This window comes from Oncorhynchus mykiss, chromosome 5 (genome assembly GCF_013265735.2).
Source record: "Oncorhynchus mykiss isolate Arlee chromosome 5, USDA_OmykA_1.1, whole genome shotgun sequence".
NCBI classification, from domain to species: domain Eukaryota; kingdom Metazoa; phylum Chordata; class Actinopteri; order Salmoniformes; family Salmonidae; genus Oncorhynchus; species Oncorhynchus mykiss.
In genome coordinates, this window is record NC_048569.1 from 68,101,083 (window position 1) to 68,115,441 (window position 14,359).

The 14,359-nt window shown below is 43.7% G+C and overlaps 1 protein-coding gene across 1 annotated transcript in view; it reads right to left on the reverse strand.

Annotated features, from left to right (window-relative positions):
• The window catches only part of LOC110524417 (BCAR3 adaptor protein, NSP family member), a 61,329-nt gene extending 48,175 nt beyond the window's left edge, over window positions 1–13,154 (reverse strand). Inside the window, exons 1-2 of the mRNA XM_021604019.2 lie at window positions 12,896–13,154; window positions 2,098–2,449 (exon numbers count right to left, since the gene is read on the reverse strand). Of these exons, the coding sequence (XP_021459694.2) occupies window positions 2,098–2,441 (344 nt within the window). The 5' untranslated portion in view covers window positions 2,442–2,449; window positions 12,896–13,154. The remainder of the gene's footprint in view (window positions 1–2,097; window positions 2,450–12,895) is intronic.
• Window positions 13,155–14,359: the final 1,205 nt, after the last annotated feature.

Genomic DNA, 14,359 nt, shown 5'->3' on the forward strand with positions numbered 1-14,359 from the left:
AGAGTGGCATATCCTCCCATCCTGAAGTTAATGACAGAGCCACAGGTAACTGCCAAAATAAAGGTAACACCAACATTAAGTGTCTTAATAGAGCAATGGGCCGCCACGAACCAGAACAGCTTCAATCCACCTTGGCATAGATTCTACAAGTGTCTGGAACTCTATTGGAGGAATGCGACACCATTCTTCTTTGAGAAATTTCATAATTTGGTGTTTTGTTGATGGTGGTGGAAAAACGCTGTCTCAGGCGCTGCTCCAGAAACTCACATAAGTGTTCAATTGAGTTGCGATCTGGTCACGCAGATGGCCATGGCATATGGTTTACATCGTTTTCATTCTCATAAACCATTCAGTGACCACTTGTGCCCTGTGGATGGGGCATTGTCTTCCTATGGGGTCACAGTCATCGTAACCAAAATAATGGCCTGCCCAGCATTTTTATACATGACCCTAAGCATGATGGGATGTTACTTAGTTAATTAACCCAGAAATCACACCTGTGTGGAAGCACCTGCTTTCAATATAGTTTATATCGCTCATTTACTCAAGTGTTTCCTTTATTTTGGTAGTTACACATATATTTTCATAAGAGATGAGGACAAAGCCCTTTGACTAATCCTGAAATCTCCCTCATCAGTCAGCCATACCCAGCTCCCTGGCATATCCAGGTAACCAACCAATCAACCAGCGGACTTCAGATAGACACAATGGGCCTGCAGTCCTGTCCTGTAGCAGGCAGCACAGTGCTGGCAGCCACACAGAATGGGTCCCTCAGAACTATAGCTGTCATAGTGTTCTGTTAGCCCTGATCCCTCACCATCTCCACACATCTATCTGCACATCAGCATCTAGAGTTACAGCAGCAGCCAGAATCTGGTCTCTGGTCTCCGTGTGCTTAATGCACCTCAGGGCTCTCTTCAGAACCTCTCTAACCCTCCTCTCCATCCCTCTCTCACTATCTCTCTCCTTCCCTCCCTCCTTGCTTCCCTTTCTTTGCTGAGCCAGACAACCCTCTTCCTCTGTTGCTCCTCCACACCTCCACTGTGTATCCCATACTGCCAGAATGAAGGTTGTGGCTTATTTATTCTCCTTCCTTTGGTCTACTTTTCACCTTCACTAACCTCACCAGCTTTGTGGAGATTAAATACTAGACCTATATTAGATAACCTTCAAATGTCAAGGGATAGACACAGCCTTTTCAGTTATTAGTAACACCCCCCTCGCACCCCAACCCCCTTCCACCCAAGTCCAGACATATTCTCTCTGCCTGCCCAAAGTGTGTCTAAAGAGGGGGACTGTGTTTCATTCTGTCCAGCACTGCACCGTTGCTCTGGTCTATAGTGACACATAAAACTCTGTCACACAGGATATAACTCACAGTCTGGGTTGTCTGGGCGCATATATCTCAACCATCTAGACATGCTTTGTTGTTGTGGCGGTTGGTTTATATCACTCTAAACAGAGGGCTTACCTTCACTGCATCTCTCTGAGGTCTGTGTGTGTGTATACGTGTGAATGTGCTGTTGTGTCTTTATCCACAGTTTCCTGGCCTAATCACATGGATTGATGCTGAGGAACTTCTCGTCACTTCTCTGTGTTCTCTAAGATCAAGCAAGCCCTATCAGCAGTCTGACAGTGTTGTGTTTCAGTAGTGAGTGAGGTGTTAAGCCCCGCAAAGTGCTGTGGGGAAGAGGAGGCCCTGACAAAGCAGCCCCAGCCCCCAGATAACATCTATAGGGGGCCACAGTGAAGCTGCTCTGCAGTAACTCATCAGGGCCTGAGGGATACAGCCCCCTGCCCTGACAGACAGAGAGGTGGTAGCAGAGAGGCTAGTGCTAACATGTGCTGCTCACTGATTACATCTCAGCTGACCTGCTTACCATGGCTTGAGCTGGGACACTATTTCAGAGTGAAGTAGTCTCAGTTAGTCAGGGGGTGGTAGCAGCTAAAAGTCTCCAAAGTACTTAAGGGGCTTTAAAGAGCGCACCCTAAGTGTCTTATTGGACAAAACATAAATATTTGTTTTAGATTCGGATTCTGTGAAATGAACAAAGGAAAAGCATAGCGCTGGAGCATAAAAGATGTGTGTGGCTGTACCTGTATGAGGTGTGGCCTTCCATCCCTGTATGGTAAGGCTGGTGTTCCTCGATGATGTTGTGGATGAGTGGCGAGGTGGGCAGGCGGGCTCGGGCCGGGTGGGGCAGAGTGCCCATGTGACTGTACATGTCCCAGGAGCGGGCAGGGCCCTGAACCGGGGCCCCTTTCTTCCTCCTAGGCAGAGTGCCGTGGATGGAGACACTGTGGTATCCGGCTGGGGGCAGCTCCGGTACTGCAGGCCTGGAGCTCAGCAGGTCCATGGAGGAGGCCAGAGAACACTGCCTGCTGCCCACGCCCATGTGCATATTTCTTGGCAGACTGGCAAACTTCCCCTCTGCCATCATCCTCAGCTCTAAGAGGGAAGAAAGAGAGAGAGACATCAGATCAGACCACATGGCAGGAGGAGGAGTGGGAGGACTAGGGGTTATATAAGGCTGACAATATCACAGACATGGTGCCCAGTAAAGTAAACATGTGCTGCTGATGCACATCCTCACAAAGGACAAATGTGTGGAAACATATACGTGTGTACGTACAGTTCCTCTTAAGCTGCCCACCCGGTATACTATAGCACAGTGACAACTGCATTGGCACCGGATATGTTATGATAATGATGGAATATATACGTAAGTACAGTGAAATGAAGCCAGTGGCATAGAGACCATGCTTCATGTATCCCAGTCAGAGTTCCACTGATGCTCCCTCCCTCTCCATAGCAGCAGCAAGGAGCAGGATGACATAACTGCAGGCTATCAGTGAACCACCAGCCAGTCTGACTCTGACCACAAGACAGCAGATAGAGACGTCTTGTTCCATGCCCTCTCCAAAAAACATGTTTACCTCAGCGTTCCACACCCAGTTTTTGGACCACTACGCCACTAATTGGGCAATGAAATCAAGACTCCTTTCTAAGCCGAATGGATTTTCTGCTCAGCTTTCTGCTTTCATCCTTTGCCCCCAGCCAGCCTTTTAGCATGCTAATGAGCAGAGAAACAAAACTCATGCCTTAGCAGAGAGAGAGAGGCTGACATCACTTGCTGTTGCTGCTGTTTCTTCACCTGCTCCTCACAGAGCAGCCACACAGCTTATGGATTATTCATAACCTGTTTTATTTCCTTAACTTGGCTTGGCATGTGAAGGGAAGTGAACTTGGTAAAAACATTTATGGCAATCTTCTCAGCGGTGCAGCCATAATTTATGATATTGGATTATCATAAGGGGTCAACTGAGGATAAAGCCTGCTGCCTTAATTAAAATGAAATCATGTAGTGATGAAAGACAAAGAAACACTTTGTCCTGGCACTTTGATAGAGTTTCTTACTCAGCAGTCTTTGTTTTACTCATGCATGGATGTAAACCTCTGTGTGGTGGTGGGTTGAGGGAGCAGCAGTCCTATGGAAACAGCCTCTTGGGGAGGACGGGGATAAGGAGAGGTAGAGAATCCACTGACCCAGACAACAGCTGAGTGTGAGCACGCACTGACCCTGTTAACCAGTTCTATTAAAGCTATTCAACAACAAACACACCGCCACCGAAACACACACACACACACACACACACACACACACACACACACACACACAGGGCAGTGCTGATGTTGCTTTCAAAGCCTTTGTCCTCTTGGTGCTGTGTGAAATTTTATCTGAGCCAAGGCTGGTGTCAGTGTTTAGGTCTGGTATTAACTCTGTGAAATGTCTCTAACTGAGAGGGGGCGATTTAAGGCCCTGCTTCACGTCCCTAAAATGGTTGATCCACCCCACAGTAATTGCAGTGCAACCAGATATCATCTTCTTCAAGGAGATGCTTTGCTGTTGGATCAGTGCCAGGAGGGCAGCAGCAGGGAGGACTGTACTATAGCAGTATGGATCTAGAGTCTGGTGGGAATTTCCCAACATCATGGGTGCTACTGACTGATGGGAGAGTACCATAATCTGCCTTGTGATGACAGCACACTTCAAAATACACAGACACTCACTCTGATTCTGCAAATTCAATGAAGAGTAGTCAAATCTAGTCCTGTAATTAAAGTATGATACGATCTCCCTTCTCTCTGTGCTATGTCTCCTTACTCAGCATAGCAGTATTGAGGAGATGAAAGAACGCCATTAGGTAAGAGGAGTATTGAACACCAGGGGTGTAGACTAAAGGCATCATCAGCATGGCGGCTAGTGGAAGTCGGCTAGGCAAACCGTACTAGTGTGCTCGCATGCTCCCTTAAAAGACCTTCGCTTGAAAAACGAGAAAAAAGCGGCAACAGTACTGTTTGTCCATTTTGAGACGCTGTAGCCAAAATACACTTTCTCAAAGTAGTCAGAGTTAATCTAAGATAACTCAAGAAATCTGTCATTAATTTTGACGTTTTTGCAGAGGAGATTTTACATCTAACTAAGATGTTTGGTGCAGTATTTCTCAATGAAAAAATGTGCATGAAAATTAGTCATATCTTGTTGAATGACAACAAAGACTTTATTGAAGAATACCTACTGTTGACCAATCACTGACAAAGGGGCGTAGACTTTGGCTCCGAACTTTGGCTTGCCTCCAGCAAAAAAATTGTGTGCCCAAACAGCCGAAAAACCCCTCACCGAAGTCCAAAACGTCACAAAATGTCTTCATAATATATGCACAAACTCTTCTGAACTGTTTCGGCTGGGAAGCATGTGGACGTATATACATCTGGACATCCCTCATGAAAAGTAGCTTTCAATTACCTACTACTCATCACTAATACACAAGATCTACACAAAACCTCCTGGTTTTACTACCTAATTACTTTTGAGATGTGTCGTAAGCCAGTGGTGATTTATGTAGTAATTTAAGTAGTAATGAGTGATTAATTGGGACGTTTCACTACTGGTGAACACTACATATTTCCTGTGCAAATCACTACGTAATTCTCCCTTAACTGTGTAACTACTGAGCTTTTGGTTATCTACTACTTAAAACATACACATACCTACACAATTCCTACATGCTCATGTAACCGATGTGAAATGGCTAGCTAGTTAGCGGGGTGCACGCTAATAGCGTTTCAATTGGTGACGTCACTCGCTCTAAGACCTTGAAGTAGTTGTTCCCCTTGCTCTGTAAGGGCCGCGGCTTTTGTAGAGTGATGGGTAGGAGGAGAGGAGAGGGACAGAAGGTAAAACTGTTATATTGATGCTGTTGACCCGGATCACTGGTTGCTGCGGAAAAAGGAGGAGGTCAAAAGGGGAGTGAGTGTAACGATGTGAAATCCTTTCCAACCACTACGCTAAAAACCGCTCCTCTCTCACAGGAAAAAAAACAGCTGCTAGAAATTCGCTCCATTCAATAACATCACAATTTAACCAACACCAATATATTTTTGTGACTACCTGGACCTATAATTTGGTTTTTGAAGTATAGAAACCAAATCATATGATTTGAATGAAAAGTATTTTAATAAACAACTGGAAAAGGTGACTGTAAGAAGCGCACATCACTTCAAATAGGCTACATGTCATATTAAACAGCATATAAACACTCTAAACAGGTCAAGAGCCAGACAGGTAGCCTAAGAAAGCACGAAAATGAATTATTTAGGCTATATTATTTAAATTATTTAAAGATTATAACCTTCAAATAAATACATTTTGAAGCATTTTCGAGTGCGACACGCTAGCCTGGCAGGGACATTAAGCCTTCAGCATTTAAACAACATTTTGTTGAATTAAATCACTATAGTCAATAAATTGCGCAAAAGGCTGTGACTTACTTCAATATAGGAAAAATTAATTATTAGGCTCAGTCTAAAGTGCATTTGAATACATTTTTAGAAACATGAATTTGGCCAGAGTCTGTGGTTTCAGGCTCATGCGATGGTGTCTGGAGAGCAGACCAGCAGCCGAGAATACACTCTCTGTGATTGGGGATGCTAAACACCCTTTGGGTCACTCTTGCCAGGCTGGGCAGGATGTGTAGTGTTTTTTTCTGTAGGTAGGCCTAAAAGAATTTAGCGAAAATAACCCTATCAAAACAAAAAGCTCCTTGAAAGAGGTAATATGTCACGCCTATTGGGCCAAAATCAGTGATGGCCTATTGTATAGATAATAGAATGAAAATTAACAACACTTTTAAGATATTTTTTGTTTATAAATACTATGCTACAGTGACAGACTTAGCTAGCTACTCACCTCATTCCTTTCTGTTAGCATGTGCACGTAACAAGTACACCATCAGGCTTTCGAGATATGTGTTTTTTTAGATTCCACAATGATTCCTTAGTTGTGGACACTTCATCACCACACTCCCTCTCGTGCTCTATCCTCCTCATCTTTGTAAGTCGCCTTGATTTTTCACCAATGTGTTTCATCAGTTTCTTTCAGAAAATATTTAGCATACTTAATGACAGTAGCTAAAGCAAGGGGATAGCAGCACGCAAGCAGACTACAAATTCATGCTGGGCTGGGAATGCCCTGAGCTCACGAAGTGAGCGCTACTGGAGCAAAATTAGAGCAGGCGAGAAGGCCAACGCTCCAGCCTTTGGTGAACTCACATTCTCTGTCACCACTAGACTAGCGCACATGTTATTTCCTCAAGTTTGTAACTGTAGTTATATCATCAAACAATAAATAATATGCTTATACAAATGTAATTGTATTTTTTTATTAAATTAATTACATATTAAATGATATATTTACGCTTTTGTTAATCCCTTTAAGGCCTTATCTTAATTCAGCTTTAATTTAACTATCTTCAGATTTTTAAAAAATTGCAGACACATGTCTCCACCATGTAACCTTTTAGAAAATAAAGACAAGCACAAGAGAGAACCAATTATAAGGCATTATCAATCATCTGCTAACAGAGGTCACATTAGATAACACAGAAAGAAAAACATTTGACTAACAATGTTAATCTTACCAACAACGGCCTCCAGTCTTCTTATGTTGAGGACCTCCTTGGCAACAGGTCAAAAAGACATACAGTGCCTTCAGAAATTATTCACACCCCTTGACTTTTTCCACATTTTGTTGTTTTACAAAGTGGGATTAAAATTAATTTAATTGTCATTTTTGGTCAACAATCTATGCAAAATACGCTGTAATGCCAAAGTGTAAAAAAAGCTAACATTTATATAAAATAAAAACACTAATATATTGTGAGGACAGACACTGGAGATGAGAAGCAAGAACAGGGAGTGAACATTTAATGGAAAATGGACATATAACAAAAACAAGAACAACGTCTGGACAGGGGGAACAAAATGACATTATGACAATAATGCTGACACGGGGAACACAACTGAGGAACATACAGATACAGAGGGGGCAATCAACAACGTGAAGGAGTCCAGGTGACAGGTGTGTGCAATGAAGGGCAGCCTGGTGCCCTCGAGCGCCAGAGAGGGAATGCTGGAGCAGATGAGGCATATATTTTCATTAGATAAGTACTCACCCCATTAGACAATACATGTTAGAATCACCTTTGGCAGCGATTACAGCTGTGAGTCTTTCTGGGCACGTTCAAAGACCTTTGCACACCTGGATTTGCACACCAATATTTACCCATGATTCTTTTTAACATTCCTCAAGCTCTGTCAAGTTGGTGGTTAATCATTACTAGAAAGCCAATTCCATTTTTTGCCATCATAGATTGTCAAGACGATTTAGGTCAAAACTGTAACCAGGCCTCTCAGGAACATTCAATGTCATCTTGGTAAGCAATTCAATTGTAGAATCACCTTTGGCAGCGATTACAGCTGTGAGTCTTTCTGGGCACGTTCAAAGACCTTTGCACACCTGGATTTGCACACCAATATTTACCCATGATTCTTTTTAACATTCCTCAAGCTCTGTCAAGTTGGTGGTTAATCATTACTAGAAAGCCAATTCCATTTTTTGCCATCATAGATTGTCAAGACGATTTAGGTCAAAACTGTAACCAGGCCTCTCGGGAACATTCAATGTCATCTTGGTAAGCAATTCAATTGTAGATTTGGCCTTGTGTTTAAGGTTATTGACCTGCTGAAAGATGCATTTGTCTCCAAGTTTCTGTTGGAAAGAACACTGAACCAGGTTTATCTCTAGGATTTGCCTGTGCTTGGTTTATTCCATTTATACATTTATAACAACAAAAAACTCCCTCAGTGTTGTGTTGTGTTGGATTTGCCCCAAACGTAACGCTTTGTATTCAGGTCAAAAAGTGAATTTCTTTGTCACATTTTTTCTAGTATTACTTAAGTGCCTTGTATTCTGTAAAGACTTCATTCTTTTCACTCTGTCATTTAGGTTAGTACTGTGGAGAAACTACAATGTTGTTGATCCATCCTCAGTTTCTCATATCACAACCATTAAATTCCGTAACTGTTTTAAAATCACCATTGGCCTAATGGTAAAATCCCTGAGGAGTTTCTTTCCTCTCTGTATCTTTGATACACCATCCAACGGCAAATTAATAACTTCACCATGCTCAAAGGGATATACCGCGTCTACTTTTCTATTTTTACACACCGAGTTTGCTTTTCTATTTTTGCACATCTACCAACTGGTGCCCTTCTTTGCGAGGCATTGATAAACCTCCCTGGTCTTTGTGGTTGAATCTGTGCTTGCAATTCATTCCTTGATTGAGGGACCTTACAGATAATTGTATGTGTGTGGTACAGAGATGGGGTATTTATTCAAAAATAATGTTCAATGCTATTACTAAACACAGAATGAGTCAATGCAACTTATTATGTGATTTGTTAAGCACATTTTTACTCCTGAACTTATTTAGGATTGTCACAACAAAAGGGTTGTGGGTTTCCAACAAATCAGTTTGTCAAATGTCTGCCATGCTAGAGCTTCCGCGTTCAACTGTAAGTGCTTTTCTTGTGAAGTGGAAACGTCTAGGAGCAACCACGGCTCAGCCGCAAGGTGGTAGACCATAGAAGTTCACAGAACGGGACCAAAGAAAATTGCGTGTAAAAATCGTCTGTCCTCGGTTGCAACACTCACTACCAGGTTCCAAACGGTCTGTGGAAGCAACGTCAGCACAATAACTGTTTGTTGGGAGCTTCATGAAATGGGTTTCCATTGCCAAGCAGCCACACACAAGCCTAAGATCACCATGCGCAATGCCAAGCATCAGTTAGAGTGGTGTAAAGCTCACCGCTATTGGACTCTGGAGCAGTAGAATACATTCACCGGAGTGATGAAACACGCTTCACCATTTGGCAGTCCGGCGGACGATTCTGGGTTTGGCGGATGCGAGTAGAACGCTACCTGCCCAAACTTATAGTGCCAACTCTAAAGTTGGGTGGAGGAGGAGTAATGGTCTGGGGTTGTTTTTCATGGTTCGGGCTCGGCCCCTTAGTTTCAGTGAAGGAAAATCTAAATGGTACAGCATACAATAACCTTCTAGACGTTAAAAGGTTTGTGTAGTAAATAAGTATCACTTTTTCATGATGGATGATATGCTCTTTGAAACTTGTTCCTGGTTGACATAGTAATCTAGCTAGCTATGTATATTGGGAGATGGTTACCAGCAGGTTTCAATCTCAGGAGAAAAAGGACATTCCAATGAGATAGGATCAGAAAGACGTTTGATCCACCTATTGTACTGTAGTTAATGTTCCAGATGCATGGTGGGACTGAAAATCAGAGCAGAGAACAGGCTTTCACAGAGTGATACGGCACTGGATATTAGGTATCCAGAATCAAAAACTCCCTCACCCCATAAGAACAGTTTCCAGAAATTGCTTAACTCCTCTAATATCACGTTGATCACAGGTATTGAATGACATGATGCAGAACTCGTGCCGCATTCTAAACTACTGGGAACTCGGAAATCTCAGACTTCAATGCATTGAAGACAACTGGGTAGCTTGGACTGGGAAAATCATTTTTAACGGTCATCCAACTCAGAATTCGAATACGGAAACTCTTTTAAGAACTTCAGCTTTCCGACCTAAAGTTTTTTTTATGTTCCCAGTTGTCTTGAAAGCACCTCGGATCAGACCACCACAGATGTTTATTCACCTGCTCTGTTAGACTCATCAGGTGGGTTGAGTCACTGAACATGTCCCAGTTACTCAGCATCATCATACCACAGGACAAACGCCAGCGAGTGGGAAGAACATATCCCTTCACAGCTCTAAAACACATTACAGTCTATGCGGGTGCGACTATTCACACAAATCAACCAAACACCCAACCTTAATTAACAGCACCCACCTGGGTGATGATGCACAGTGGGCGGGTCGCCATTTTGTGCCAGACCACTGACCAGTCACAACCACACATCCCTTCCTGCAGTAGCCAGGTGACGATTCCTATAGAAGCCAGTTAAACTGGTGGTGCGGAGGCGGGGGGTTAATTGGCTGGTGAGTAAAGTGCCTGAGGGCTGGTCAGTGTGTGGAGGCCTGCTGTTGACCTCGGAGAGAGCAGAATGAAGCAGCCCAGCAGTGAGTCAGTGGGGCCAGAACCAGGCACATATCTTTCCACTTAAGGAATGTTGCTTGACAATTACTCCCCTGTGGTGACAGTCTGTCGCACGTGCCAGAAGAGAAAGGGTTAACCCTCTCTGGGCTCCTTAAGAACATGAATATTCAAGACATTAATCTGATAACATAAATTATTCAGGCAAAATACTAGAAGAGGTGACAAGGTTATGGCCATCATTTGAACTGAGGTGTGGGTCTAGAAAATACCTCTTCTTTCATCTATCTCCTTTGTGTCTCTCATGATGTCTCTCCTCCTTACCTCAAACTGTTTTACTTTCTTTCTCTCTTTTGTCTCTCTACCTCTCACAAGCACAATGGTCTTTCTCTGGCTCTCTGCCCACTGCTTACATCATCCTCTGCATCTTTCACTGAAGACACACAATACCACACACACACACACAAACACACACTCACACACTCACACATTCACACTTCCAAATTCTTTAAAGTCCTTTGTATCTGGCTTGGGTCACATGGCACATGCCATTGATGATGTCAGCAAACTCAAATATTGTCTTTCTTTTACTGTACCTATAGTAGGAGCATTGTGTCCTGCACTAGTCCCACAGCACATACAAATCTGTTAAGTGAAAGTGAACAAAACTGGCCTTGATTCAAAAAGATACGCAAGAGTCAACATGCAAAGGAAATAAAACTATAAGCTTCCAAACTAAAGCTACTAGAGATGTACAGGGGAAGAAGAGAATACTCCAGTGCATTTCTAAACAGTGTTATCAGTGTTATGTTTTCTCCAGCCTTCCCCCACACTCACTCCTCCATGGGAATCTAGTGAATAATGCAAGTCCCCTTCAATGAATTCAAACCTGCTTTGAGTGGACAAAAGACCCAGAGAGGCTGTGGGCCACGAGCACTCTTCAGAATAAACCCTCTAATAAATCTGTCACCATAGCCTGACTGCTATTCCCAACAAGCTTCTCTCATCCATCCCATATCTGACAATGGTGCAGTTCTGTGGGAGACAAACACAGTTTGGTCTGCTCTAGTCTACAATATCAGTCTGCTCTACACAGTGGACATATGGGCTGGGCTATACATCTAAACCCCCATCAGACCCATCATACCCAGGGCTTTGGGAGTTTATCTCTCCCCCATTAATGCCGGTCCTCCACTCAGTACACAAATCCCAGTGAATCAGGCTGTAGACAGGCTCCGAGCCGACACTCAGGGTTTCTACAGCAGGGCGTTCAGCCTGCATCTTATGTAGTGTACAGGAAGGAATAGGAAGCTTTAGCGAAAGGGGCTGACACACAGCCAATCAGCTAAGACGTGGAGGCAGCAGGCAGGGCAGGGAGATCAGAATGTGTTTCAGCTGGGGCTCTAAAAGTAGCAACTAGCAGACACTTTACAGCTCCAGCTCTGTCACATGCTGCAGGCCTGGCCCCTCATTACCCAGACAGCAGAACAGACCCACTAGGAAAACTAATGAGTGGCACAGGAAAATATAGCCACAAATAAAACACATGCAGGGAAATGAAGAGAGGAATACAATTAACCAGAGGAAACTGACGGATGAGGATGCCCTTCCTTTCTCACTGCAAACTGGAGAGAGTGGATGGGCGGAATACTGTGGACAAACATGTTTGCACACAGACATTAGCATGAACATACACGCACACACAAATGCACGCACACACACACACAGCAGTGCATTACTAAAGCAACCCCTGGCCAGTATTTCTCCAGACCTCTGAAAAGAACAAAGAGCCCAACTGTCACATGACACTTTTTGGCCCTTCTTTTGTTGAGAGAAGGGGGTGTTTGATATGAACTCAGATCTCTCCCACCTTCCTCTCCTCCTCCTCAGAGAGAGAGAGTCTTCCCGTCTGTGAGCTGCATGGCTGGTCTGTGTGTGGCATATGAATCACGAGTTATTAAAGCCCACAGCAGTGGCTGCCACTCAGTTCCTCACCAACAACTCCAGCTACTGTCATCTCTCTCCTACACAGCAACCAGCAACTTAGGTGGCCAATTTCCCAGGGGAAAAGTCTCAGAAATCTATTCCATTGACTAACAAAGTCCTTGAAAAACATGCTTATCTTATGTTATTGTGTAAAGCGTTTGAGGAAACATTTGTTAAAGTTTGACCTTGTTAGTGAGAAAAAGCATCAACTGAACTGACTGAAGTCATTCTACTGAAAACAACACAAAGAGTTCCCTGTTGACAACTCTGAATAAATCAAAATGATTTGAAGTTGTACAAAGTTGCTAGAGAGAAACTCGCAAGAGAGATACTGCTCACACTTCTGTAAGCATCTGGATACAGCACCAACACATTCCAACACGTTTATACAAAGCAGAGTCCAATCCAGTACGGTTTCTAGAAATCCTTACCTGTCTGTTTAAAGTTGCACTTGTTTTGAAGAATAGCACAGCCAGAGATTTCCTCCTCACTTCACTTCAGTAGAGTTCCTCCTGAGTGGCAGCGCTACAGAGTCCCAGGCATAGTAGACTAAATGACCAGCAAAGAGACTCGCACGAACAGGCAACAACAAGGCTAGATTGCAGAAACAAACCCCTTCCTCCTCTCTCTCTCTCTGGCTTTGTGTGTCTCTGGGCCTCCCACAGTGGCTGTGTTGCCGTCCTCTTCCCCTCCGTAGTATGCTCTCTCTCTCTCTCTCTCTCTCTCTCGCTCGCTCTCTCTCTCTCTCTCTCTCTCTCTCTCAATTCAAGGGCTTTATTGGCATGGGAAACATATGTTTACATTGCCAAAGCAAGTGAAATAGATAATAAACAATAAAACATGTACTGTAAACATTACACTTACAAAAGTTCCAAAAGAATAAAGACATTTCAAATGTCATATTATGTATATATACAGTGTTCTCTATCTCTCTCGCTGATACACACATCAGACACACACACGTGCCCCTACTCCTCCACACAGACCGAGCCACAGGGGAGTGATTTACGACTTACCCTCAACCCCATCCTCCCCTGCCCCCCAGCACTGAAAACGTCCCTCTCTTCACACCTCTTCCCTCCTCTCCTCTGTCACCAATCCCAGGAGAGAGGCCAGAACAGCCTCACATTTAATGTCCCAACAACAGCCTTTGTTATTGTCCAGTTTCACTCCGATAATGTTATTTGAAAATGCAATAATGTTCTTTAAACAAAAATATATATACTTGTCACTGTACAGACAGTGCAACTAAACAAACAAACAAAAAAGTTCCTTTTTCAGGACCTTGTCTTTCAAGGATAATTCGTAAAAATCCCAAAACTTCACAGATCTTCATTGTAAAAGGTTTAAACACTGTCTCCCATGCTTGTTCAATGAACCATAAACAATGAATGAACATGCACCTGTGGAACGGTCGTTAAGACACTAACAGCTTACAGACGGTAGGCAATTAAGGTCACAGTTATGAAAACTTAGGACACTAAAGAGGCCTTTCTACTGACTCTGAAAAACACCAAAAGGAAGATGCCCAGGGTCCCTGATCATCTGCGTGATCATGCCTTAGGCATGCTGCAAGGAGGCATGAGGACTGCAGATGTGGCCAAGGCAATAAATTGCAATGTCCATATTGTGAGATGCCTAACACAGCGCCACAGGGAGACAGGACGGACAGCTAATCGTCCTCGCAGTGGCAGACCACATGTAACAACACCTGCACAGGATCCGAACATCACACCTGCGGGACAGGTACAGGATGGCAACAACAACTGCCCGAGTTACAACAATCCCTCCATCAGTGCTCCGACTGTTCGCAATAAGCTGAGAGAGGCTGGACTGAGGGCTTGTAGGCCTGTTGTAAGGCAGGTCCTCACCAGACATCCCCGGCAACAACGTCG